The sequence below is a fragment of the Folsomia candida genome, unplaced genomic scaffold (assembly GCF_002217175.1).
Source record: "Folsomia candida strain VU population unplaced genomic scaffold, ASM221717v1 Fcan01_Sc016, whole genome shotgun sequence".
In the NCBI taxonomy this organism is placed as follows: domain Eukaryota; kingdom Metazoa; phylum Arthropoda; class Collembola; order Entomobryomorpha; family Isotomidae; genus Folsomia; species Folsomia candida.
The window spans coordinates 1,586,068-1,612,564 of NW_019091208.1; the positions used below are offsets into that span (position 1 = coordinate 1,586,068).

At 36.7% G+C, this 26,497-nt stretch overlaps 4 protein-coding genes across 5 annotated transcripts; 1 reads left to right on the forward strand and 3 right to left on the reverse strand.

The window, feature by feature from the left end:
* Positions 1-208: 208 nt before the first annotated feature.
* Positions 209-5,745, reverse strand: LOC110856479 (zinc finger protein 227). 2 transcript variants are annotated; one of them, XM_035857235.1, is made up of 6 exons: positions 5,664-5,745; positions 5,556-5,600; positions 5,310-5,465; positions 2,252-2,662; positions 1,236-1,604; positions 209-693 (listed from the first exon to the last, which is right to left on the reverse strand). In XM_035857235.1, exons 3-6 carry the CDS (start codon positions 5,415-5,417, stop codon positions 367-369), a joined length of 1,215 nt encoding a protein of 404 aa, XP_035713128.1. In that variant the 5' UTR covers positions 5,418-5,465; positions 5,556-5,600; positions 5,664-5,745; the 3' UTR covers positions 209-366. The 2 variants fall into 2 exon arrangements, with proteins under 2 accessions (XP_035713128.1, XP_021960651.2); XM_022104959.2 differs by lacking the exon at positions 5,556-5,600 and having other exon boundaries at positions 5,310-5,451; positions 5,664-5,739.
* Positions 5,746-6,373: 628 nt separating this feature from the next.
* Positions 6,374-8,113, reverse strand: LOC118437814. Its single transcript, XM_035857204.1, has 3 exons — positions 7,916-8,113; positions 7,231-7,421; positions 6,374-6,660 (listed from the first exon to the last, which is right to left on the reverse strand). The coding sequence occupies exons 1-3, from the start codon at positions 8,040-8,042 to the stop codon at positions 6,454-6,456; spliced, it is 525 nt and encodes a 174-aa protein (XP_035713097.1). The 5' UTR covers positions 8,043-8,113; the 3' UTR covers positions 6,374-6,453.
* Positions 8,114-9,931: 1,818 nt separating this feature from the next.
* Positions 9,932-13,434, forward strand: LOC110856586. Its single transcript, XM_035857131.1, has 4 exons — positions 9,932-9,970; positions 10,474-11,041; positions 11,324-12,832; positions 13,143-13,434. Exons 2-4 carry the CDS (start codon positions 10,501-10,503, stop codon positions 13,238-13,240), a joined length of 2,148 nt encoding a protein of 715 aa, XP_035713024.1. The 5' UTR covers positions 9,932-9,970; positions 10,474-10,500; the 3' UTR covers positions 13,241-13,434.
* A 1,271-nt stretch (positions 13,435-14,705) lies between these two features.
* LOC110856480 lies at positions 14,706-15,350 on the reverse strand. Its single transcript, XM_022104960.2, has 3 exons — positions 15,187-15,350; positions 14,979-15,108; positions 14,706-14,842 (listed from the first exon to the last, which is right to left on the reverse strand). Exons 1-3 carry the CDS (start codon positions 15,333-15,335, stop codon positions 14,780-14,782), a joined length of 342 nt encoding a protein of 113 aa, XP_021960652.1. The 5' UTR covers positions 15,336-15,350; the 3' UTR covers positions 14,706-14,779.
* Between the last annotated feature and the right edge of the window lie 11,147 nt (positions 15,351-26,497).

Genomic DNA, 26,497 nt, shown 5'->3' on the forward strand with positions numbered 1-26,497 from the left:
TACATACATAAATATTTTCATACATAGGTAATTTGTGAATTCTTGAATTTTTGAAATTTGAAAATTTGTGAATGCATATATGTATGTACATACATACATATTTTCATGTATAGTATGAGAGTATTTTTCTAAATATACATATTTTAGTAGATATTTCCAAGTTTTTTTGGCTAAAAATATTTTTCTTCAGTCGCAAATTATAGTTTCCTCAAAATTATATTTTCATAAATATAGTAGAAAATTTAAGTTGAAAAACATTTTTTATATCCATATTTTCAGGTTTTTTAAGCCCATATTACATACATATTTTTCGGAATTTACTTACATACATAACCGCCCTCTACTTATTAAGCAACACATCTGAACTTATTTTTCCATAGTGTGCACTTTGCCACAATGTCGAACCAGTTCACTAAAAGAGAAGAATTTTTTCCCACAGAAATAACACTCATTTTTCCTCACTCCGCCGTGCACCCGCTTGAAGTGCACCGTCAATTGGGCCTTGATGTGGCTTTTGTACGCGCACCTGTCGCATGAATGACGGACCTTCTTGTTCACCTTTTTGGCGGGGATGGCGGGACGACGCTCGTGATCACGTTCAGAATGCAACCTTCTCCCACGCATGCTTAGAAATTGGCGTGGACATGATTCACACTGGAAGAATTTTCGCGACGATATCTCTCGATGGGTTTCCTAGCAGAGTGGATGTATGTGAGATTTAAAATGAGAAGCAAATTAGAATTAAAAATGAGCAAAATTTACTCAAGGTTGAGTAAAAAAAAAGAGGATGAAATAACCAAAAGGTAAAATTTGCCCAACGATTTGCAAAACTTGTACCAAGCTGTGTAAAAATTGCCCAACATTGTGCAAAATTTGTCCAACGTTGTGCAAAATTTGTCCAACGTTGTGCAAAATTTGTCCAACGTTGTGCAAAATTTGTCCAACGTTGTGCAAAATTTGTCCAACGTTGTGCAAAATTTATCCAACATTATGCTTAATTTGTACAACATTTTTGTAAAAATTGCCCAACATTTTTGTAAAATTTGTCCAATATTGTGCAAAATTTATCCAACATTACATATGCTCAATTTGTCTAACATTTTTGTAAAATTTGTCCAACGTTGTGCAAAATTTTACCTTTTTGTTGTGTCATCCTCTTTTTTTTATCCAACGTTGAGTAAATTTTACTCATTTTTAGTTAGAGTGTACACATTTTTTTGAAAATACAAACTCACCTGGTGTCTATGCAACTTATTCTTCTGAGCGAAGCTTTTCTTACACGTGGCACACTTGTAAGGCTTCTCTTTCGTGTGGGTAAGAATATGAAGGTCCAATTCTGGCCATGTTTTAAATTCTTTTTCGCAATAGGTGCACGGAAATCGGACCGGATTTTCGGAATGCTCCACTTCAAAGTGCTTCGCAAGAGTACCCTTGGTCAAAAATGTTCTATCGCACGTGCCTGACGTGCATGGAAATCGGGGTCGTTCCGTCGCCGTGTTGTGAATATTTTTCGTGTGGGCTCGTAAATTTTCTACTAAGGAAAATTCTTTCTGGCATAGCGGACATTTGTGCAGTTTTCGGGATGATCTTTCCAAGTGGGTTAGCTATTTTAAACGGTAGGGTAAATTTTTTAGAATAGGAAAAAAGGAGCAAATAACAGCTTTTTAATTAGCCACATTTCTAATTAATTAGTAATTGATAATTAGAAGGAAAATGTTTCGTCTAATTAATTGGTAATTAGTAATTAAACGAAAGTTGCTAATTAAGCCAATTAATTAGCTAATTAAAGAGCATTGACCAATTAATTGGTGACTTTCTAATTAATTATTAATTAAACTTAGCTTCGGTAGTATGTACCAGTTAATGTTAATTAGTAATTACTACACTCCAAGAAACCCGGTAACTAAGTTATTACAAGGCGGAGTAGCTATGTGTGTGACTCTACCACATGGTAATTAATTTATTGTTGAGTGGTAGAAAATTAGTTACCAATTGGTAATATTTTCGAATTTCGCGACCGGGATTATTACCGGTTTGGTAAGAAAATGTCTATCACTCAATAATAAATAAATTACCATGCGGTAGAGGACTCACATAGATACTCCGCTTGGTAATAATTTAGTTACCGGGTTTCTCAGGGTGTAATTAGTTTAAATATGCTATTCACGTAGATAATTAATTAGATTCGGTAATTAATTAGTAAGCCCTGGTTGCCAATAAATGTATTTCAAAATATCCCAAACTTACTCACCTCATGCCTAGCCAACTTACTCTTCTTCGGAAAACCCTTCCCACAGGTGGCGCACTTGTACGCCTTCTCCTTCGTGTGGTACATAAGATGTTCATTTAAATCTCTGGGATATTTAAATTTTTTGTCGCAAAGGGTACACCGAAATCGGCGAGGATTCTCGGTATGATTCATCTTAAAATGCTGCGTGACGTCGTCCTTGTTCAAAAATGATTTATCACAGCCGGAAAACGTGCATGGCAGCCGTGGTCGAGGTTTCGTGCTGTGCATAGCAGCCATATGTTTTTTGATACTTTGGGAAGTGCTGAATTCTTTATGACAAATTTTGCAGCGATAAATTTTTTTATAAGGTCCGTGCTGCATCCTAAAATGGACATTCAGGACGAGACGATTTTTATAAGGTTTCCTGCAAACCTGGAAAAAATTGGGAAATTTTTAGTTAGGTTAGGTTTATCTATTTCATCGGTAAATAATTCTTTAATTAGAAACTGTTTCTCAGGTGAAGCAAATTAATCTCTGAACTAGCGACAGCATAAAAAATAACGCCCGTTTGCCATTTAATTATTGGAGAAAGAATTATTTTGCTTGCATAAAATTATATTTTTGTTTAGGGGTATAAAATAAACCCTAAAATTATTTGCATCGCCACCCGTTGTATTTTTGACACAATAGCAATCTAATTTAATGAACTACAGTTTGGTCATTTGAATTAGAGACTCTTTTGGTAAATTTTCAAATTTTCTGGTAACTAAGAAAAATATTTAAAAAATCTAAAAAGAGCTGTTCACAAATTGTGGGCCAATTAAAAAATACAATTATTGTTATCAAATAATTCATTGCATAAGTCTACGAACGGCTCTTCGCGATTTTTAATTTTAATTAGTTGCTATCCTGGGAAAAATTGCAAAATTCAAAAAGAGTCTCTAATTCAAACTGTAATTATAATTACAGAAGCTTATTAGACGTTTAATTATATATAGAACTAGCGTATAAGCCCGTCTCCCGCCGGGCGAGAGATGATTAGATTATCAAAATTTCATCAGTTAAATATTTTGTCGATATTTATTTTTAAAAAACAATTTGACACCAACGGAATTGAAAGCAATTTGCAACGAAAGTTAAAGTGGAAAATTAAATGTCACCCACTTGGCTCTGTCATCTCTGCCAGTCTGCCAGTGGCACTGCCATTGCCACTGGCAGTTTGTCTGGCACTTATCTTGGCTCAGTCGTCTCTTTCAGCCCAGTCTGCCAGTTGCACTGCCATTGCCAATGGCAGGAAACGTAGCAATCATCTAGTCCCCACAAACAGGCTACCTCAAGCAATACGATGGCAACGGCAATGGCAACGGAATCCAATAAGATAACCTCTTCAGATAACCACCAGAAGTGCCATCAATGTACAGAAACCCCACGATAACCACCATCAGGCCGCCACACCCTGATAACCACCATCAGGCCGCCACACCCCGATAACCACCATCAGGCCGCCACACCCTGATAACTACCATCAGGCCGCCACACCCTGATAACCACCATCAGGCCGCCACACCCCGATAACCACCATCAGGCCGCCACACCCTGATAACCACCATCAGGCCGCCACACCCCGATAACCACCATCAGGCCGCCACACCCCGATAACCACCATCAGGCCGCCACACCCCGATAACCACCATCATGTTGCAACCCCTCGATGACCACCATCAGACAACATAGCGCCGATAACCACCACTATGCTGCCACACCCATATAACCACCATCAGGCAGCAAAGCCCTGATAACCTCATATCATCAGGCAACTTATAACTACGTTGGTTAAACCACCACCAGGCCGCATTCTGATAACCACCATCGACCAATAACGACCCGATAACCCCACCTTCTCGCATTTATTTTTAAAATTAAAATTTTTGAATTTTCGCGCCATTTGAAACTTGTCTTTCTCCGCTTTCACTTCCGTTACAGAACATTTACTTTCACTTCCGTTGCCAACAGACATTTCCAGCTTATAATATAGATATATATGAAAATACTGAATACTAGATACATATTTATAAATGAATTTATATATTTATATATAACTATAGTAGAGGCCCGTTCAAGAACGGGTTCTAGGCCCCCAGAGGGGGGTGTGCCCATAGCGTAAAATCCCTAAACTTTAAATAATTTCCAGTAGAGACTTTGTCCCTTGTCATAGCGCATACATGCATCAAAGTGCCCAAGTCATGCTGTATTTCAATTTCCCTGGTTACGGAACAATCTGATTTTCCCCTGTGGGAGTGGCTGGATAGCTAACCACTTAAATTCTCACGTTCCACGCTCCCATTAGCTTACACAAACCCCGTTAACTTCCACAATCCCCTTTAACTTCTACAATTAACGCCAAGCTATTGACGGCGTTGGATTCAGCGTCAAAAATACATTCGAATTGATATGCGACATCACGAATAAGCGATATTTGAACCCCACGGTCACGGGAAGGTCACGGGGGCCTCGGAGGTCAAAACCATTGACGGCGTTGGATTCAGCGTCAAAAATACATTCGAATTAATATGCCACTCGCTGTGGGTGGAGTTTCTCAAACTAAAATAATTAATTAATAGTGTTTATCACGATCACTTATCATGATAACCACTATTGATGAGTGATGTATGTATGTATGTATGTATGTATGCTGCTCACTCACTGTACATTTTCATGCATGCATTCATTCATGCAATCCAGTGGTGGCTTCGCTTTTTTCTTTGTCTCCTCTACTCTCCTCATTTGCATAATTCTCCACAGGCAGGCAGGAAGGCAGGCAGGGAATACGCTGGCTCTTTATGAGTAGTGATTTATACAATTTAATGAATGTATTTATAAATGTTATCTGTGATAGTTAAAAATGCAACAGGTGGTGTCGCAAATAATTTTATCGTAATTTTAATAATTTTATTTTATACTTTTCCTTGCTGCCCACCACTTCACCTAAGCACGTCGTTTTTCGGGATTATTTTATTTTACATGCGAAGCTTCTTCAATGTTTAAAATTTAAGCATAATAATTTTAATAGAAAACATACTTCGCACTTAACTGCGGCGTCTGCATCATGAGTGATCAGATGACAGTTCAAACCAGATTTGTCTTTGAAAGTTTTCGAACAGTGTGGACATTTTTTAATTGAAGCCATTGATAACTGTCAAGTCTAGAAGTCTAGATTTCCACTAGAAAATGCAAACTATCCAAAATATCAAGAAATTTATTAGGATTTTCTTTTATCTCCATATATTTCCAGAGTTATAAATATTTTACATTCCAAATTTCTTACCAGATCAAAGCGATAGTCTTTGTAACGATTTTTTTGAAAGGTCTCCTGATAATTTTAAGTGTAGGTACTCGTTTATTTTCCAAATAAATTTAGAGAATAAGTTATTACCTGAATAAGTTCAACACAGAGTGAATACTGGATAAAGAGTTCTGCTCAAACCAGCTGAGAAAACTGTGTGGCAACCTTGCCGGCAACACGGAGAATGACAGTTTGTAGTTTGGACAAAGGGGCCATCCATATATTACGTCATCAAAAATTCTCAATTTTAGCACATACCCACCCAACGTAAATGTTAAGGGATAGCAAATTTTAACATGGGAAATACAGGAAGACCTACATTAACCACCTACCCGCTTAAACGATGACGTAATATATGCACGATCCTTTTGGGATTCGGAATGAGATGCCACGTAAAACCTCTGGCTGGGTTTAACCCTTTATACCAAAGTTTGATTGATATAGAGAAACCCCTAAAAGTTTAAGGGTTATGTATGCCCTTTTCTTTATCTTAGATTGTGGATGGAGGGGAATATATACTGGGATACTAACAAACGTTTACATATTAGAGATATATTGGAAGTGACGAGTATGTGAAATCAAGCTTTGAAAGCGTTTCGGTACTCTGATTATAATTTTTAAATAGATGCACATTCAACATTAAACTTGACGTATTTCAGGAAGTAATATATTTTTAAGTTCACCGATATACATACGTGACAATTTTTAAAATTTTCACAATTTCCAAAAAGCAACGTCCGACACAGATGGAATGTTACTAATATAACTTTTTTACTACTATAATTTTACAATCCATTGATAATATAATCTTGGTAGCACCATAGTAATAAAATTTTTGCATACAATTTTTAAATTAAATGATGAATCCGCATTGGACTCATTAATTCGCACCGATTTCCCACCTACTAAGATATCCATCCCTGTTCAAATCCAGTCTGTTAAATTCGCTTGGAACAAAGCTCATTTTCAAGATGGGATCCCCAATCCTTCCTGTCATTAAAATTTGATACGCCTCACTCCACGAAATCTGGCCGTCACCGTCGAGATCCATAATTCTGAAGCTATCTTCTCTTGGGTACATGGTTCCCTGTAAGAATGGAAATATTAAATTTTTTAAGTCAACATTTTACACTCTTGGAAATGGGGTTACGATTATAACCAAAAAGTAAACGTCACTCAAAACAAAAATGTTTCAAATCAACACCGCCGGTGTCAATGTATGACTTAAACGCCTTGGTTACAATTGTGATTGCGAATTATGATGATTTTAATACTGGTGGTTATAATATTATCACCGGACGGAAAAATTGCATTACCACTCGGAATCACAATTGTAATCAGGGCGGTTAAGTCATATATTGACACCGGCCGTGTTGATTTGACAAATTTTTGTTTTGAGTGTATGTGACTCTACCGCCGTGGTTATAAATTTGTCATCGAGTGGTTACAGTTGTCACTGACTAATTATCAAGTTTCAGCGACTAATTATAAAGTTTCACCGACTTAGTATTAAATTGGCACCAAAGCTAATAAATTTATAACCAGGCAGTGACAAATTCATAACCACGGGGGTATAGTTACATACATACGTTTACTTTTTGGTAATAATCGTAACCCCATTTCTAAGAGTGTAGCAATTATGCAAAAAATATCTCACTTTGCGCGGGACAGGTAAGCCGCCAGTCCATCTTTTCTTGCGCCCCGTTGGGACCGCGATACCGGGCGGTGGTCCGGGCGGAATGTTTGTTGGATTTCCCATGATACACCCACCGTCACAGGCGCAGCAAAAAAAGTTGCATTGCCCCACCCCACAGCAAATGTCGCCAAGACTGCCATCGTCACAAGTTCCTGTAGAAAGTAGTGCATAATTAACCTCTTTTAGACTAAATTCGTCATATGACGTATTTCAAAATACGTCGCTAAGAGACCAAATACGTCATATCACGTGTTTTTAAAAAATGCAGATTTCTCAAATTTTCCCAAAATGCGATATATTTTGTGGAAAACTCGACAGTCAAAAGGCTGATTTTTTGAATATTTTTCTTCACAAATTTTGGCATTTTCCCTATACCGACCAATGTTAAAAAGTTTTCGTGATTTTCGGCGAAAAACTCAAAACCTGGAAAGTATTTGAAATAAATGTGGGCCTTTTCTAGGAAATCATGGAAATTTAATTGGTTGCTATCAGATGTAGATATGAATTTATAATCGTACTCAAGAGAATTGTTGAGAATTATGGTCTCAATTAGGTTAAATCTGTATTATTGAATATGTAAAGATGTTTAACACTAATGCATTAGTGACAATAACGTATTACAACATTATAATGTTGTAATACGGACCTGCAGCTCCGGTGATAACATTTCTGTCTTGTGGTTGGCAGCAGACGCCCTCAGCTGATTGGATATTGAGCAATAGTGAGATTGAGAAATTGATCCAGATAAGTTGTGAGAATACCATGGTGGCCATTATTCTTTAAAGAATATTTTAAGCAATTGGTCAAAGATGAGTGAATAGTAAGCTATGACTTGACTCCTTGAAAGTTGGGGACAGAATGGGTATTTTTTCTATTCGTGACGATAGTCTTTATTATGACTTAAAATATGTTGGAAAGTATAATATGCCAGAAATAGAAAATTTTGTAACGAAATAATATGAAATATAGTCCTTAGTAGTGACAGATTATAAGGTATACAGGACTTTCCATTTTTATTCAAGGGACATTCCCTTCCCTTCACCATAATAGGGGTCAAGTCTCTCATTTCTTACGAGAGAGTTTTGGGAACCATTTTCCCCATCTTTGTAAATATGTATCCAACGTAAATACCTGTGCGAAAGGTAAAAATCCCCATACCTTGGTAAAAGGGCATTAACTGTCATTAACACTTGCTAAATAAAAGCAAATTCTTATCTCCATGGAATATGTCATCCTCTCTTTCCGCTGTTATACAGATATGTTTGGATCAAGTTAGTTGAATGACATCAACCTCTAAAACATATGTATTCCAACAAATAAATAAAGTGCTTTGATATGTACGTGTGGTTGTTAATACAGGTTTGTGGAATTCCCAAGTACTTATTTTTATTTGTAGATTTTGCATATGTACATGTATTTACATATACAAGAACAATGTAAAGCCAGCCCTATGCATTTTCAAGTGCTGCATGGCAGCCACAAATAGTCGCCCTTTATCAGAATAACTCTACAAATTTTACGATCAGAAGGTTCAACAACATTTGCCTTCTACCTGAAAACAAAGTTGCGTGCAATTTAATCACTCCAACACTAAAAAATACATACTTATGTATGTGCGTAATTCGTAGCATTTTTCGAAAAATGGGCAAATTGATATTACATATGCTTCCTTACACGGTTAATTAATACGTATTATTTGATCATCAAACTTCGATTTAAATGCATGACACGAATACAGTCGGAAGTGGATTAATATGCGAGTTTACGTCATAAAAACCATCATTTGTCAGTTATAAAGTGATGTTTTACAACTGCAAGAATAAAATTTAATTATTTATGTAATTATTTGATTTATACTACATATATATTATTTGTAAAACTTATATAATGCAGATTTGAAGTAAGTATATAACCATTTATTTCTGCAAGTAAATTTTTTGCATTACCAATGTGCAATTTGCATGTTGACTATGATTGTAAATATTTTAAATTTTCTAAAAATGTAATTGTTTTGTAGTAATTAGGCAAATTTAAATCTCGTTGTTAGTATACAACACAAACCATTTGAATCACATGTTCCAACACCAAATACCATTATTCATCAACTACTTTACACTGTGGGCTACGAAGCCAACCAAGTAAATGCATTTTTAGTTACTTAATACATTCCGTCATCCAACGTTTTCTCTTTGTTCGTTTCCAAGTAACGCATAAATTACAACCAGCCGTCAGTTTATGTACCCCAACCAGCCGTATAAAATCAGGCTCATCCACATCTTTGTTATCAATGGTATGTACATAAATACATATCCGCCCTCTGTACATATACATATTTATGTATACCTATGATGCACCACAACTCGATTATGCCTGGCAAACCATCACGCAGAGAATGTAATTCCATTCAAATCAATAATTTGATACATACATATTTATTATTGTTATCTTTCGTCTTTGAGAATAAAACCACGACTACAAACGTATGTATGTATGTATGTAGATAACGCTATCCGTGTGTACTGAACGTACCACTTTTTCGCGAATGGAATGACGTAAGCTTGCCACGAAAACGTTTGTTTCTGCAGATAAATATGTGTGCACATCCTGTCGTATATGTATATTACTCACTCTCAATTCTCCGCACTAAATTGCCACTACGTTTCCAACTTTGGTGGAGAAAGGAGTACAAAATCGATTAAAGGTTAGTTTCGAGAAAATTTAACAGTAAACATTTAATAATAATTAACCTATTAATTTGCAGAAAGTGAATTATCTACGAACTTAATTGAAAAATATAAATCTCGAAGAACAATTGAGATACTATTGTGAACAAAGTAAGCAAAATTTTATTACAATTTTTATATTTTTGAACAAACATTTTTGTTGTAGATTGTCATAACATATGTATGTACATAACTATGACTTACACTATTAGAAATGGGGTTACGATTATAACCAGAAAAATAAACGTATCACCATGGCTATGAATTTCTCACCGACTGGTTGTAAATTTAGTAGCTCTTTTGACAATTTAATACAAAGTCGGTGACAATGGTAACCACTCGATGACAAATTTATAACCACAGCGGTAGTCACATACGTTTTGGTTACCCCATTTCTAAGAGTGTACATATGTACATGAAATACACCCAAAAAATGTCTCATTTCACTCTATTCACTTCATCTTGTAATTTTACATTACAGACTCAATTTCAAAACAAATTTGGCAAAATGCTGAGAAATCTAAGGCAACACTTTTCCCGAACTAATTCCAACCCCTCCTCCTCAGACCCTCCACCCCCATATTCTTCCCTCCTCCCCCTCGTAACCCGGATCCCGGGTGACGATCCCACCCCCAAGGAACTCGCCCTCGAAGTATCCCAGCATGCCGACACAGTCCTCATCTCGATCAAACCCCCCCACGGCGTCATCCGACCCCCCGTCAACATCTGCTGCGTTGTCGACATTTCCGGCTCCATGAGCGAAATGGCCACCTTCCGCGACGAAACTTCCGGCGCGGTGGAGAGCGACGGCCTGGAAATCTTGGACCTGGTCAAACACGCCATGAAAACCGTCATGGCCACCATGACCGATTCGGACACCTTGTCGATCGTCACATTTTCCTCCGATGCCCGGGTTGACCTCGCCCCCACCAAGATGACCCAGATTGGAAAGGATGACGCCACCCAAGTTATTGACTCCATGGTAACCGAAGGTTCCACCAATTTATGGGGTGGCCTGGAACGCGGCTGGGACACGATTCGAGGTCAAGGTCAGAGCTTTTTAATTACTCAAATTTCTAACTAATTAGCAATTGATAATTAGAAGGAAAATATTTGGTCTAATTAATTAATAATTAGTAATTAAACTCACGTTACTAATTAGGCAAATTAATTAGAAGATTGACCAATTAATTGGTGATTTTTAGTGATTTTCTAATTAATTAGTAGTTAAAATTAGCCTTTGTAATACTAGTTAAGGTTAATTAGTAATTAATAATTAGCTTAAACATGCTGTTTAATTAAACAATTAATCAGATTGACTAATTAATTAGGTCAAGGTCAAGTCCAAGGTCAAATCCAGTCAATCTTTCTATTCACGGATGGCCTCCCCAACATCATCCCGCCTCGCGGCCATCTCCCCATGATTTCGCAATATTTAGACAAACACGGGCTGCCCTGCGCAGTGAACACGTTCGGGTTTGGTTACTCTTTAGAGAGTGAGCTCCTCGATCAAATCTCCCGCATGACGGATGGCTCCTTCACCTTCATTCCGGACGCGTCCTTTGTCGGGACAGCTTTCATCAATGCTACCGCCAATCTTTACACGGTTATGGCCACAAATGCTAAGGTCAAGGTCATGTCGACCTCCGCCGTTAGGGTGGCGGGAGGCCACAAAAATTCAGTAAGCACCACGTGGGGAACAGAAATTCGGGTGGGGAACGTCCACTACGATCAGAGTAGAGATATCATCTTGCAAACTAATTCACCGGATGAAAAACTCGTCGTCATTCTGGACTATGAAATTCCCGCCGGCGGGAAAAAATTGAATAATGAACAGGAAAGCAAAATAGTGGCTCAGGAGAATGTTTTAAAATTGCGGGAGATACAGCATCACAAATTCAGATACCATTTCATCGACACGATTTATGAGGAACTTAATGAATCTGGCCCTCGAAATGAAGCTCCCGCTAATCCCAGTCAAATTTTGGATGGTATTACGGTACCCATGGAAACGGCACCAGCTGACCGTTCCCCCATGACCATTGACCTTCTCAAGGACATCCAAGGTCAAGTCAGGGAAGCCTTGCAGCCCGATTATTTCTCCCGATGGGGTCGCCACTATCTCTTCTCGCTCCTAGCGGCACATCGGGACCAACTCTGTAACAATTTTAAAGACCCGGGTGTCCAACATTACGGGGCAGGAGCCTTATTTCAAGCACTCAGGGATAATTTTGACGCCACATTTAACCTTCTCCCGGCTCCCAAACCGAGCCGGCAAGGAACCCGAGGGGATCGGGGGGTCAATATGAATTACTATAACAACGCGCGAGGTCCCTGCTTCCATGGGGACTGCATCGTTCCCACGGCGGACGGTTTTAAAAAAGTTGCGGATCTTTCCCCAGGGGATATGGTGGCGACCACCCCAGTGGGGAAGTCTGCTGCCAGGGTAACCTACATCGTCAGAACGGTCATCCCCGAAGGGCAGACTGACCTCGTGGTTTTCCCTGGGGGCCTGAAGATTACTCCGTATCACCCTGTCCTCCATGAAAACGGGGAGTGGAAGTTCCCTGGAGATATATACCCGTCCCAAAGGATACCCTGCGACGCGGTATATAGTATCGCATTAGATGGGAGTTCCTCTATAGTAATCAACTGGGTGTCTTGTGTTACCCTGGGTCATGGAGTCAAAGGTGATGTGCGTGAACATCCCTACTTTGGGAGCGAGCTTGTAATCAAGGATATGGAGAAGGCTGGAGGAGAAAGTGCTAAATTAATTTGTAAAGGGATTATCCGAGACCCCGTTTCCGGTTTGGTTTGCGGAATGGAGCTGGAGAGAGAAGGTAAGGAGATTCTACCTGTTCACTTTCATTCATGTGTCTGATTATGATAGAGAATGAAAATGAATTTCCTGTGATTTGAACGAAAATGAGTGAAAATTCAGTCATTTCAGAGGAGTGAGTGTGAATGAAAGGATTTCTCACTCCTTTCATTTTTCACCCTATGTATGTTTAATACGTGGGACGAAGTAAGAAATGAAGTCAGATGAAGGGGAATGAAATGAGTTTGAATGAAAATGACTGAGTTTGAATGAAAATCTTCAGTCAGAATTTCGTATAACTGAACATTGAATGAAAAAGTTTTTTTGAACAGGTATGGAGGAGATGCCTTGCCACGTCAAAATTTGTAAGATTGAAGACACCCCCTCGTTTCAACCCGCAGTGAAAGGAAATGACGCAGTCCACCGCTAATACATAAAACAATGCGACCTGTAAACAGGCCCAAACCCATTTTAATTTCTGATTCGCATGGACTTAATTTATTTATTTACTTGATTTTTCATTAATCATGTAACTATGTAATTAATTACACGATTGTGATCTATTTTGTTCCTCATATTTAGTCCTGAATCAAATAAAATTTTGTTGCAAGATGATATAAAATGGATAAATAGAAAAAATAGTATTGATAAAAAAGGATAAGATTTTTCCGACTTTTCGCGGGGACAATACCTCCTGTCCTCCAGCTTCCGCCGCCACTTTTGGCACATAAAACTCATCTCCGAAAGCCATTTTGCATGCGTAGGAATTACATATACAAATGTCAACTTAATCTCACCCATGATAAATTTGCTCCTTTTTTAATTAAGCACGCGACTCGCATCCAGTCTTTTGCACAGTTTTGCAACTGCAAACGACTTAATGAAACACAATCTAACAGATACATACATACACATGCATACGTTACATAGGTAATTCATATTTAACAGATTAAGAATATCGTGCAACTTTTTATACAATTTCTGCAAGTCAATCATATCAACGGCATGAATGAATAGCATGGCAAAAACTTGTTCCAAGGTCAAATTAGCCTTGATCCTATTCATCTGCCTCGCATTGATCTCACCAAGTTCTTGGTTTATCATTTGTTACTCTTAACCATACTGAAAATCTCCATGAATTAAGGGACCGTGCAGAAAGCATGTGATCGAGTTGAGCGGAGGTACGGGACAAGACAACCTATCCCTCCCATGTTAATTAGAACAAGGGGCTTATAGGTCACACTGGGGGGGGGCTAAAAATTTCCCGAAAAAGGATCACGTGATTTATGTACGGCCCCTAAAGTCATGCATATTTGTGTAAAGAGGAAAATAAGAGGACAGCAATTTATTTAGCAAAATATCAAATTTGTAAAATAAATTACTCCACATTTATTTAAGTTTCCTGCATCAACAGAAAATTTTTACCCACACAAAATGACCAGAGGGCAGATATGTAAATTCCGCAAAATATGTTTGTTTGCGGCGAGTAATAAGAATACACTTTCTACGATATTTATATTTATGAAATTTAATTTTAAGGAAACCTTAATGTCTGAATGAAGAAAAATATTTTTAAATAAAAACCTCGAAATATTTACCAAAATATTTATATTTAGACAAATACTCCAAATATACGGGAAAATATGTATGTGTATCAACGATAACCATAAAATATGGAAAACATGGAAAACTATCTACTTATGTTTCAATTTTTGCTATGGTTCTTACATAACCGCCATCTGCATACGACATGAATGCGTCGGAATTGTGATTATGAAATACATATTTTTATAAAACCCGACTCAAGGTTGGTCGGTTTTATCGCATAAAACTTTATGCATCTCATAAAAGTTATCTGTATGCATGCAAATTTTGAATGAGATTACGCCTTAAAATAGTTTGTGCTGAATGATTTCTTTATTTTTCCAGATTAAACGAATTGATCCTCATAATTTTGGAAATTGATAAACTAGGCCGGGTCAGAATGAAACCATTTACCAAACGGTGACTCCTCCATAATGGGGGGAGGCTCCTGTAAAGCAAAATAAATACGTTAGTTTTGAATAATTAAAAAAAATGTTTTTTTAAAATTTTTGAATTTTTAAAACTAAAAAATAATTTGTTGGAAATTAAATTTCTAAGAAAATTCTTCAATTCTGGACACATACCATGAACGGAGTATCCACCACCGACGCTTGGAACGGCATAACGGGCAGCATAACCGGAAGTGTAAGCGGGCACTCCTGAGTAGATGTATTGGGCAGAAGCCACGGCAATGATGGCCAAGACGACGAGGAGCTGAAATTTAAAAGAAATCGGTTAAAATTTTCACAAAATGACACGAAGCGTTAATTTCAATTTTCTTTGAATACTTACAAGTTTGAACATTTTAGAGATTGGAGTTTTTGAAGTTTTGTAGTTGAATATGATAGATTTCTGCAGAATTCTTTAACTGAAGGTCGGTCAGTCGGCCAACTGCTATTTATACAATTTCCCATCCAGGGTGGGGTCGTATAGTTGTACATATTTAGTAACGCCCAAATCCATCAGCTATTATGAGAGGAATAAATGTCCAGGCTGAACCTTGAAACGAGTTTTTCCTAAACTACATACAATCAACTCTACCAAGACTTTTTTACATGCTTGATCCAGAGTGTATGCAAAGATAAATCAAAGATTTAATTTAGATTAAAGTCTCCTAACGTATGCTCACAGATTTGGACCAAATTTGCGTCAATCGATCACAAATATAATTGGTATGAAATTTGCAAATGTCACTATCTGCCAATGCTAAAAATCTTTGCATAAAAAGAGGAGAAACCGCATCCCCAAGGCTGGCAAATTTCTCATTTTCCAAATTTGCTGCGTATGCATTTTTCCCGGTTTGGATGAAAATATCTCCGCCAAACCTGCACATTGGCAGATGGTGTCATTTGCAAATTTCATACTAATCATATTTGTAATCGATTGACGCTAGTTGGTTCAAATCTGTGAGCATACGTTGGGAGACCTCCATTGTTAGATATACTCAAAATATTATTCTATTATTCCCTGGCGGATTGAACCACCTTTCAAAATTATGCAATGAAAAGGCATCACTCTGTCTGACAGAGATTATTACAGTGATAACATTGCTACATTTTTTAAAGACAGACTCTGTATTTACATACTTGCCCCGATTCATTACTACTTGCACAGTAACACATACATATTTACATATAATAGGCATGGGCCTCATGATAACATGCATGCATAAAATCCTTGTCAGAACCCAATCGTTCATGGGTCGTGACTCAAACGGAGAATTTTTTGTGAGGATGAGATCATGTAGTTAAAGAATAACATCTTTGTAAGTAATGATCAGACGGCGGATATGTATGTCTTTATAACTTTGTCATACGAAATCAGATCGTACTAAAACTTCGTGTACTGACATCCCATCCAAGTACGATCTCAAAAATTCAAACATAGTTTTCCATACCTTCCATATTTATGGTTTTCGTACATATTTACTACATATTACAATTCATACATATTTTCCGAATTTTTCGCGCATATACACATTTGCCCATACATTTTGAGTATTCTTCTAAGTATAAATATTTTATTGGATATTTCGAATTTTTTTTTGTGTAAAAATCTTTCGTCATTCAGAATTAAGGTATCCTCAAAATTATACATATTTCAATAAATATGGCAGAAAATGTAAGTTGGAAATGATTTTTGATGTACATATTTTAAGGTTTTTTAGACACATATTACATACATCCCTACGCGCACAAGTGACGATTTCATGAAGGCAAACGTGCTGGCAAATTCCGATTTCTTGCCGATGTCATGGGTGCAACAAAACTTACACCGCTTCGGTACCGAATAAGTACTATATTTGGTTGTACCTCCAATACTGACACACCTTCAGTATAAATTCGGCACCGGTTTGTTGGTATACAGCCTACACCGTTCATATGGTACCTATCTAGTACTGGTAAATATCGGTGACGATTTTTAAGTCACCCAATCGGTACTGGCTCGGCAGCTTGATTTTTGTACACATAACAAGAGTACCTGTCACGTACCGGCCAGTTACCGATCAGGGATTGATGAGACTGTAAATTGGCGGGGGTCTCAATCCATCATCTCCAGTGACGAGTTAGATTGCACGTTGCGAATAAAAACCATAAATATGGATTTAAAAAAGTTCTCTGTTGTCCATTTCGTCGACGAAAACAGTTATGAAGTTATCCCGTCGACTTGGATAACCCCGGACCAAACGCGTGGTTCGTTTCCGTCAAATAAACCGAAAGGGCTGCAAAATTACAATCTACACCTGACTCTCCTTACAATTCTGCTTGGCCATTGTGGAACATAAAGATAATCAAGTCTTATGGTAAAAACGTAAATCCACATAATCATGTAATCTAGTTATTTTTGGTATTTAATTACTAATTTTTTATACACAGACAAATTCGAGCGAGCTAACAAGAAGGCTGGAAGTGTGGTCAAAGGACTCGAAACTAGTGACATTGAACAGGTGAGGAAGTCTCGACGTAACATTCCACCACAATTACCGTCGGAACAAATAATCGAACCGGATTCAAATTTAGGTAAGACAGCAACTTCATAATTATATTAACATTAATTAAGGCTTATTAAATAATTTTTATATAATATGATTTTCTATTAATTTAACTAAATAAATTTCAGGAGAATCGGCCAAACTAAATAATTTCCTGACATCAGACCAGGAAGAAGGTCGACAGCATGAACGACGTGAGGTTCACGATAATCCTCAGTCTCTAAGTGAAGCACCCGGATCAGGTAGAATTTACTATCATAATAATTGTTGTTGTCAAAACATACAGTATGAAAATCTTAATTTTTAGATTCGATTATTTATATACAATATTTAGGTCAGGAACTCTTTCTGCAAGTCCACAATCCGGATGTTACGCAACTCCAAGAAGAATTTCGTCGTAAGTAATTCTTAAAATGTTAATCGTATAATTATCCCTCGAATCAACAATACATTAAATGTGTATTTGCTTTTAGGATTCCAAGAGGAATCTCTTCATAACCAAGCCGAATTGTTGGTTCGAATTAACGATTTAACAAAATTAGTTAAGCAAGTACTTTCGTCAACTGGTACTGTTCTGTCCCCTTCAACATGGCCATTAAGAACATTGGAGGATTTTAAAACTGTGGACGAATTAATTAAAGATCCGAAAAATTTTGCTGCCGAGGTTACTTACATTGATTTGATTTATACACAAAATTACAATCAGATTAAAAATTTAATTTTACTTGCTTCATACGTTTTTAGTTCAAAGCATTGACAAAGATTCGTGGAGGATCTTTATTAAACCATATCTATTCGACACTGGGTTCGATATTTGCTCATGAGTTAGCACTTCAGATAAGGTGGACTGATGCTTCGGGAAAAGTTCAACTCCAAGGGTCAGAATTGGCGAGACTTGTTAGAGGTAATTAGTATAATCTTGTCATAGTTTAGCGTTTTTCTGTAAATTTGTACGTGTTGTGTATTTGTATTTATGAAAGTATTTATATTCATGTAAATTCACAGAGGCGGTAAAGTTTACTCGAGAGGAGGACCAAGACGCGACCGACAAGAACATTAACTCAATAATTGCAAAATGGTTCCGACAATCCCCTGATCGGAAAGGAGGCAGCGGATCTAGGAGAAACGTTAGCAGCGATGGAAACACCGAGGAGAACCATGGAGAGGAAAATACAGAAGAAGGTGCAGTCGTCACTTCTGAAAATCAGGCAGGCAACTTGTTGTAGTGTTGACGCACATGAAAATAATTTAGACAGTATGGAGGTTATCGACTCACACGAAAATAATTTAGATAGCGTGGATGTTTTTAACGATTCAAGTAGTACTAGTGTAACTGATTCACCTCCTAATTATTTAATTAGCCAACAAATTACAGATGATTTAGTTGATGGCCCAGTATTAGGAATAGAATTAGAGGCATACCGCTCTATAACTGTATCAAAAAAGTCGCAACTAGTGAATTGGGCATTGACACATAATGTTACCCACTCAGCTCTATCTGATTTATTAGGTTTAATTAGAAATTGGCTTCCTAATGATAATTTTCCAGTTGACCCCAGAACACTTCTCCAATCCCCTAAACAACTAACTTTAGTCCCTCTCGGTGCTGGGGAATTTTTCCACTTCGGTATAACTCCCCATATAAATTCCTTTCTGAACCAACAAAATTTGTTCAGCTTTTCATTGCCAAAATTTGATAGCTTAAATTGTTCTAATCTATTGACCATAACTATTGGCATCGATGGGCTTCCTATTTCAAAGAGCTCAACGTACGAATTTTGGCCCATTCTTGGACGAATTGACCAAGATAAAACATCACAAGTTTTTGTGATTAGTTTATATTGTGGACTTAAAAAACCAGACAATATCGAAAGTTTTTTGGGCCCCTTTGTTAATGAAATGAATAGTTTAGAACAAAACGGATTACAATTTAACAATACACTCTTTAATATTAGAATTCGCTGCATTGTTGCCGATGCTCCTGCTCGTAGTTTTGTGAAAAACATAAAAACGCACAACGCATATTTTGGATGCGAACGATGTTACCGGCGTGGGAAATGGTATAGAAATAGAGTAACATATCCAATTAAAAATAAGGCTGATGCGTATACAAATGATTCGTACAGGCAACGGTGGTACCAATCTCACCATAAGGGCACCTCGCCTTTAGAGATTTTAAAACTGGACATGATTTTTCAGATTCCACTCGACTACATGCATTTAGTTTGCTTAGGAATCATGAAAAAATTGTTAACTGTTTGGGTGGAAGGACCGCTTCCTCACAAACTTTCCGTTAAACAAGTAAGGTTGATTTCAAATAAACTTGAGGCATTTAGAAAATATATTCCATCAAATTTTAGTAGGAAATGTAGAGGTTTGGATCAACTTCGTCATTTCAAAGCTACAGAATATCGAACATTTTTATTGTACATAGGGCCATTTTCATTAAAAAGGGTTTTGACTACAGAAAAATTCGATCATTTTCTACATTTACATACAGCTATGTATATATTAGCAACTGAAACCCAATCTAATGAATGGCTTAACTTTGCAGAACAATTAATAGATAAATTTGTTTCACTAATTCCAAAGCTATATTATAAAGAAATGATGGTGTACAATTTTCACAGTTTAACTCATATCACTGACGAAGTTAGAATTCATGGCTGTTTAGATAGATTTAGTGCTTTCGAATTTGAGAGTTTCATGCAAAAAATTAAGCGTCTTTTAAGAAGCAATTCTTGTCATTTATCCCAGGTGGTCAATGGTCTGGAAGAAATTACTCGAAATAATTTTAATCACACAACTGCTGCTGGTAATTTTACGCGAGGCAAATCTCTATCAATTAATGATAGAGATAACTGCTATTTAACAGACGATGGCAGATATTGTATTATTAAATGCCTTAACCCATTATGTGTACAGTATTTAGATGTATGCGATATTAAGTGGTATAAAACTCAAAGTTCTAAATTAGGCGTTTGTAAAGTTTTAAAATTATGTGAAACTGTGGAAACTCATATTATAAAATTAAGGAGAAAATGTATGTTTTTAAGGAAAGTAGATAGTGATCTAGGGTATATTGTTCCATTATGCAATTCTGATTGTTGTAAGTAGATTATATATTTATACTCTATAAATTGTGAATTTGTTCTTTAACATAATAAATATGTAAACCATTTAAAATTGTGCATTATTTCACACCCATGTTATTGCACCGTAGCGATATCTGGAAATTGGTGCATATATGTAATGATTTGGAAGTTCCGAGCAGGTACCGGTGCATCGGCGTTGGTTGAAGTGATGGCATAGCGGCACCGAAACTTCACCGATCATTGGCACACAAACGGTACTGGCAAATGGGGCAAATCGGTAGTTTACCTTCGCCAGTGTGCCAGTACCGACTGGTTAAGAAACCTTCACGTTTTTGCTGGTAGGGATATGTATGTACATATTTTGCTAAATCTATGTACATTCATATCCACCCTCTGGTCATGTCATTTGGTACCTTCATACAATGTATATGCACACGGTAAACGGTAAATAAGTCGTTTATACACCAACCGATTGTTTCATAAGTGTTACATGGTATCAAATCGACAACACTTTTCTGATTGCAAAAATTAAAATTTCATTCAGTTACATTCCTATCGAATTTCATGATAGTTTGTCGTAATAGTAATGTCGCTGGATGCGACACATATGTAGTAGTTGAAAAAATAGGAAAATGTAATTGGGACCTAATTAATTTATTCATTAATTACAACTTATTTCCCACATCTTTCCATCAAACTATGGCAATATCACGTCACATCCGACACCGTATTAATCACGCATCATCTCGCATAACAAATCATACTGACAATGCGATGACGCCAGCGGTCTCGCTCCGATTTTGACGAAACGACGATAATTATGTATCCCTAGATAAATAATTAGACACGTGTTTCAGGATTTTTCATAATGCTCAGGTTAAACGAAATTATGACGAAATCCGTGAGCGAGAATTGCCATTTTCACCGTGACATTTTTCTCGCGAGGGAGAAAAATACAGATTCTCTATTACGGGGTCCACCATAATTTCGTTTAAACTTAAAATTGGTGGGCACGAAGTCATTTTCTATGATTTTGGTTTGTTGAATTTCTGAAAATTTTGAAAATTTTCAGAAATTTTCAAAAATTTTAAATTTTCAGAAATGTTTGGAAATTTTCAAAAATTTTCAAAATTTCAAAATTTTATACAAGCAACATAAAATAGGAAAAACCACTTCATGCCCACGCATTTTAAGCTTAAACGAAATTATGATGGACTCCATAATGGAGAATCTGTATTTTTCTCCCTTGCCAGAAAAATGTCACGGTGAAAATGGGAATTCTCGCTCACGGATTTCGTCATAATTTCGCTTAACCTGAGCATTATGAAAAATCCTGAAACACGTGTTCAATTATTTGTATAAGGCTACGTAATTATCGTCGTTTCGTCAAAATCGGAGCGAGACCGCTGGCGTCATCGCATTGTGAGCAAACGGATAAATCCTGAGGAAGAATTTCTTTTTAAATAATCTGTTCAATTCAATTTCAGACCAATCCTGCAATTCATGAGAGGAATGATCAAACCAGTTTGGAGAAGCCCGTCTGGAAAAACCTTCGCTCCATCGGACTGAATGGAATGTAAATATTGACCATTCACGGGTAAAAATTACTTGGCCCTATAACTCCACAAAATTTCACTCACGTTCATTCAGCCATTCATTTTTTACACGTGGTTTACCAACTGACACAGTAATTTCTGCTAAGTAATGCCTGATAAGTTCATACCTTCCTGTCCAGGTAAATGCTTAATTCAATACAGATATGATTATACCGCGTTGAAGTTTAGGCCAACTTTGGGGCAATAATTTTATTGATTTTATAAATACATAATTAACCACAATGTTACACATAAGGGTTGCACGTGTTTCAAATATGAGAAAAAAATTTTGTGTAGGCGTATAATCATGTATCACGATTACCTATTAGTAGTCCTTGAACATGCTGGTGGACAAAATTGCTTTGCCATTATACCCATCCTACAAATGTAATTGCTCTTAGTAAATATGTACATAATCCATAAAGTTTATATTCAAATTTACTAATTCTAGATAGCGTGCTACCATTCTCCTAAGTAAGTTAATAAACAGAATCAATAGTAATTTAGTCATTATTTTTTTTTAATGTCACACCAAACCAGAACTTTGCACCAATTTTCAGCTAACCTATTTATCCACAGGATATACAGTTATTTAGTTCATTCAAATTTCAGATATCAGTTCAAATAGAAACTTGTTACCCTAGAATAACATCTTCTCCCTAAAACTGCATACCATGCATTTTCTCTCAAGTGGAACTGCTCTATTTTAAAATATACTGCGCAGTTAGTTGAGACTGAAATTCAGCATGATAATTTTCTGAGACGCAACCTCCAGGGGTACATATAAAGCATCTTTTTCTAAAGTAACGAAATTCTATAGAAATCGGGCTGAAAGTTAAAAACTTCGAGTTTTTCAAACTACAAATTTCCAAAATAATGACGACAGAACTTGTCGCTTTACTCTCCGCCTTTGGTGAACCCTCACCCGGAAACCATATTCACTTTGTTACAGATCAACCCAACTTAAGCACCAATTTCCTACCAGACTACGGCATCCGAATACCTCAAACTTTCTAAAAATGACTTTCTACACAAATAAAACATTAATCCCTCCACCTCTCATTTCCCTGCACAAAATTCGACCAAATTCCATCCTAAATATGGTCGTTATACTAGTCTTCTGGCAACCATTGAAAGTAACAAAGAAAACCGGGGAAATTAAACGGCTTACAAAAGCCGTTAATTCCGGCCGGAATTTGCTAAATTTCGATCAAGAATCCCAGTCGGTGGAAACGAATTACCAAAAAACGACCTATTTGAAAGGTTCATTTACCATATTCTGGTTAACCAACCGGATTCCTCGAAAGTTTCCAAAGAAAAGTTTTTTTGTGTGGGAAGTCTCTTCAGAAAATATTCAAATGATATATTCCACCCTTTTTGTGGTAAAGATTCAAAAGAGTTTTTCGAAAATAATTTTGATTTGCAACCATTGTTCCTGGAAATCTAGTGTAGATTTTATTGAGGCGGGCTACATATCGCATTTAATCCCAGAGAAAATTTCATGGACTGTGAAAATTAATGAGGAAATATCATTTCATGAAAAACTGCACAAAATGGTGGAAGAATTAGCACCAGTTTCATTCATATCGGCGGAGCACGCGGAAGGATTTCGGGAATATGAGTCGGACGGTTGTGAGTATAAATTGAACCTAAAAAATCCTGATATTGCAAGTATCAGTGAATCAGGCGTGTTTTGTGGAGCAAATATTACAATTTATCATACCATGATACGATACGCGAACTTTAAGGAGGGCCATACATCAGAACCGTTCATTTATGACGAGACGTTAGTGAGACCTAGGTAAGTACACAAATACATGTTCACATTCATTCATTTAATGAGAAATGAATAAATTATTCATTCATTTAATGATGAATGAATAAATTATTCATTCAATGCTCAAAAATTGAATGAATATTTTGTTCTGATTTTTTTAATAAATGAATATTGAATGAATATTTATTCAATTTGTGTGAATGAGTAATGAATGAATATTTTTTCATGATTCAGTTTTTGCTTAATACATACATAGGGAACGTTGAGAAATTTATCTAATGTTGTGGATTTTGAATAGATTTTGAATAGAATGAATAAATTTTGAATAATTAATGAATATTTTGTTAAAATTATGAATATGTATCTCCGCCAAACCTGCTTATTGGTAGATGGTTCCATTTGCAAATTTCATACTAATTAAATTTGTATTACAGTGGTGCATGGGAACTGATAAAGCGAGACCTGGCCCTCGCCGATCACATCTTCGCCGTTGGCAATCAGAAGTACAATTTCCTTACCTGCTGGTCACAATCAAAGTTCAATTTTCAGATTTATTTCCTACCTTTCCAAACAACATTGTGGATTTCGCTGGTATCTACTTGTACCGTTATGACGTTCCTTCTAACCCTTTATACACGAAGCCTAAATCCTGCCCCAGTCTCGTATTGGCTGCTTTTCATAAGTAACTTAGTCGCCCAATCGTACCACATTATTGGTCACTTGGAAAACAAACTGCCTCTCAGGGTCGCCTTAGGATCATGGTTTCTTGTCTCGGTTATAATTACGCATGGTAAATAGGTTCTCCAATTAAACCTTTAACTTGTAGCTAAGACAATTGCCGTTTTGCAAGAAAATTCGGGAGTACGATAAAAGTCGTCGTGAAAAATCGGGGTTATGGTGCGGAAGGAAGACAATTGTCGTTTCTAGGAGGTCATTTGTTTTCACACTTTTCTCTCCGCGGCTTAAGATTTATTGCAATTTTGAGGGATCTCTCCTATGCCAACACAATGCTAAACTTACGAAAAATTTGGATATTTCCAAATCTAGCATAATGTTAAGTTTTTGATTTTTCAGTTTTTTCGAGTTTTATAGGTAAAAACTCCTGAATTCCTTCTCCCACAACCATGACCACAACATACTTATAACGTACCGGAATTAAGCTTTTTCTTGTAGTCAATGGCACTCGCTAAAGGGTTAAGTGACATACTCCTAAGAAATTACTCACCAGAATATTTAACTCTTTCTGCTTCTTAGGATACATTGGAATTCTACTCAATTACGTGTGTGCCACATTCCCCAAAATAAGCGTTACTCACTTCGACGACTTAGCAACACCAGTTTGCAATCATCACACTAATCCTAAACCTAACCATCATATGGACCCATGTGCCCCACATATTTGGTACAATGTGACCATGTATAAGAATAACGCCGATCGAAAACTAAACTCAGAATCGGAATTTCGTCTCATATCTCCTCTGGATTTCCATAGCCCATCCGTAATCAAGAAATCACGCAGAGCCAACTCTGCTAAGTTATTGCGCTCACTGGCAAATAGGGGACAGTTCTTGACCAAATTTTCTAAAGCATTGAATGCCTTCGCGGACCATAGAAATCCCGGATTTTTGATTACTCGTCCATTTTTTGATGCATTTCCGTCCGCTAAGAAAGAAAGGCTTTACTACGCCTCGATCACAGTAAGACTCAATTTTGTTTAATTTTTGTTCTATTTCAAACAAATAAGTAATGTACAGGGTGGTTTAAATGTGAGGTTACAATGGAAAATTTTTCAATGGGAAAAATTCATAAATTTCCATTAGTTACGGATTTGGGATTGAAATTTTGTTATTAATTTTTAACAAAACTTATGGAATACTGATGACAAAATTCTTAAAATATTGAATTTCAGACGCAAAATTTCGGTAACTAATGGAGATTTGTGAATTTTCCCATTGAAAAATTTTCCATTGTAACCTCACATTTAAACCACCCTGTATATTATGAACTATAGAAACCCCCAGATATTGATGAGGACATTCTCGCATTCAGCCTACAATACTCGTATCAACGCGAATTTTTTCCGCCTGATGGATCAACGTTATAAAGAATCCGTCAAAGTTCGACGAACTATTAGATCAAGAACTCGTCAAATGCGAACGGACCGTATGGGTGGATACTTCCGCCGAGTTGAAGAAAAAGTTCGACTACTTATCCAGGTTCGAGGAAAATAAAATAATAATAAACCTCTGCAACGAATGTAACCAAGGGGTGAAAGCAGTGTGTTATCCGTCAACTTGAACACCATATTGTTTTTGTCCGTTCAAAATTTGTTAAAATTGTCATGTCCAACGTGTTTTCAACAATTCTGATAAATGTATGAAATTTGAGTGTTGATGACCTTTTGTAACCTCCAAAATTTCTAGTCTGTATGTATTTTCATTCAAAAGTTATCCGAGCTAGGGACGGACAGACGTACATAACGATCTTATAAATGGCTTTCACCCCTTGATAAAAAAGTTGATAAAAATACTACATTTTTATTTATTTTAGGCGTTATCACTGGATAAAATTCTTTACCGGAAAACGACCAATCCTTCGACGCATGAAAATATTCGAGGTACATAATGCCGGAATGTCTAAGGAG

Coding starts and splice junctions, on each gene's coding strand:
- LOC110856586 (XM_035857131.1), top strand. CDS start 10,501: ATGCTGAGAAATCTAAGGCAACACTTTTCCCGAACTAATTCCAACCCC. Junction 11,042..11,323: donor GGACACGATTCGAGGTCAAG/GTCAGAGCTTTT, acceptor CTAATTAATTAG/GTCAAGGTCAAGTCCAAGGT. Junction 12,833..13,142: donor AATGGAGCTGGAGAGAGAAG/GTAAGGAGATTC, acceptor TTTTTTGAACAG/GTATGGAGGAGATGCCTTGC.
- LOC110856479 (XM_035857235.1), bottom strand. CDS start 5,417: ATGGCTTCAATTAAAAAATGTCCACACTGTTCGAAAACTTTCAAAGAC. Junction 2,663..5,309: donor ACGCCGCAGTTAAGTGCGAA/GTATGTTTTCTA, acceptor AATTTTTTCCAG/GTTTGCAGGAAACCTTATAA. Junction 1,605..2,251: donor GTAAGTTGGCTAGGCATGAG/GTGAGTAAGTTT, acceptor CGTTTAAAATAG/CTAACCCACTTGGAAAGATC.
- LOC110856480 (XM_022104960.2), bottom strand. CDS start 15,335: ATGTACAACTATACGACCCCACCCTGGATGGGAAATTGTATAAATAGC. Junction 15,109..15,186: donor TCTCTAAAATGTTCAAACTT/GTAAGTATTCAA, acceptor TTTAAATTTCAG/CTCCTCGTCGTCTTGGCCAT. Junction 14,843..14,978: donor TGGTGGATACTCCGTTCATG/GTATGTGTCCAG, acceptor TTTGCTTTACAG/GAGCCTCCCCCCATTATGGA.
- LOC118437814 (XM_035857204.1), bottom strand. CDS start 8,042: ATGGCCACCATGGTATTCTCACAACTTATCTGGATCAATTTCTCAATC. Junction 7,422..7,915: donor TGTTATCACCGGAGCTGCAG/GTCCGTATTACA, acceptor TACTTTCTACAG/GAACTTGTGACGATGGCAGT. Junction 6,661..7,230: donor GCTTACCTGTCCCGCGCAAA/GTGAGATATTTT, acceptor CCATTCTTACAG/GGAACCATGTACCCAAGAGA.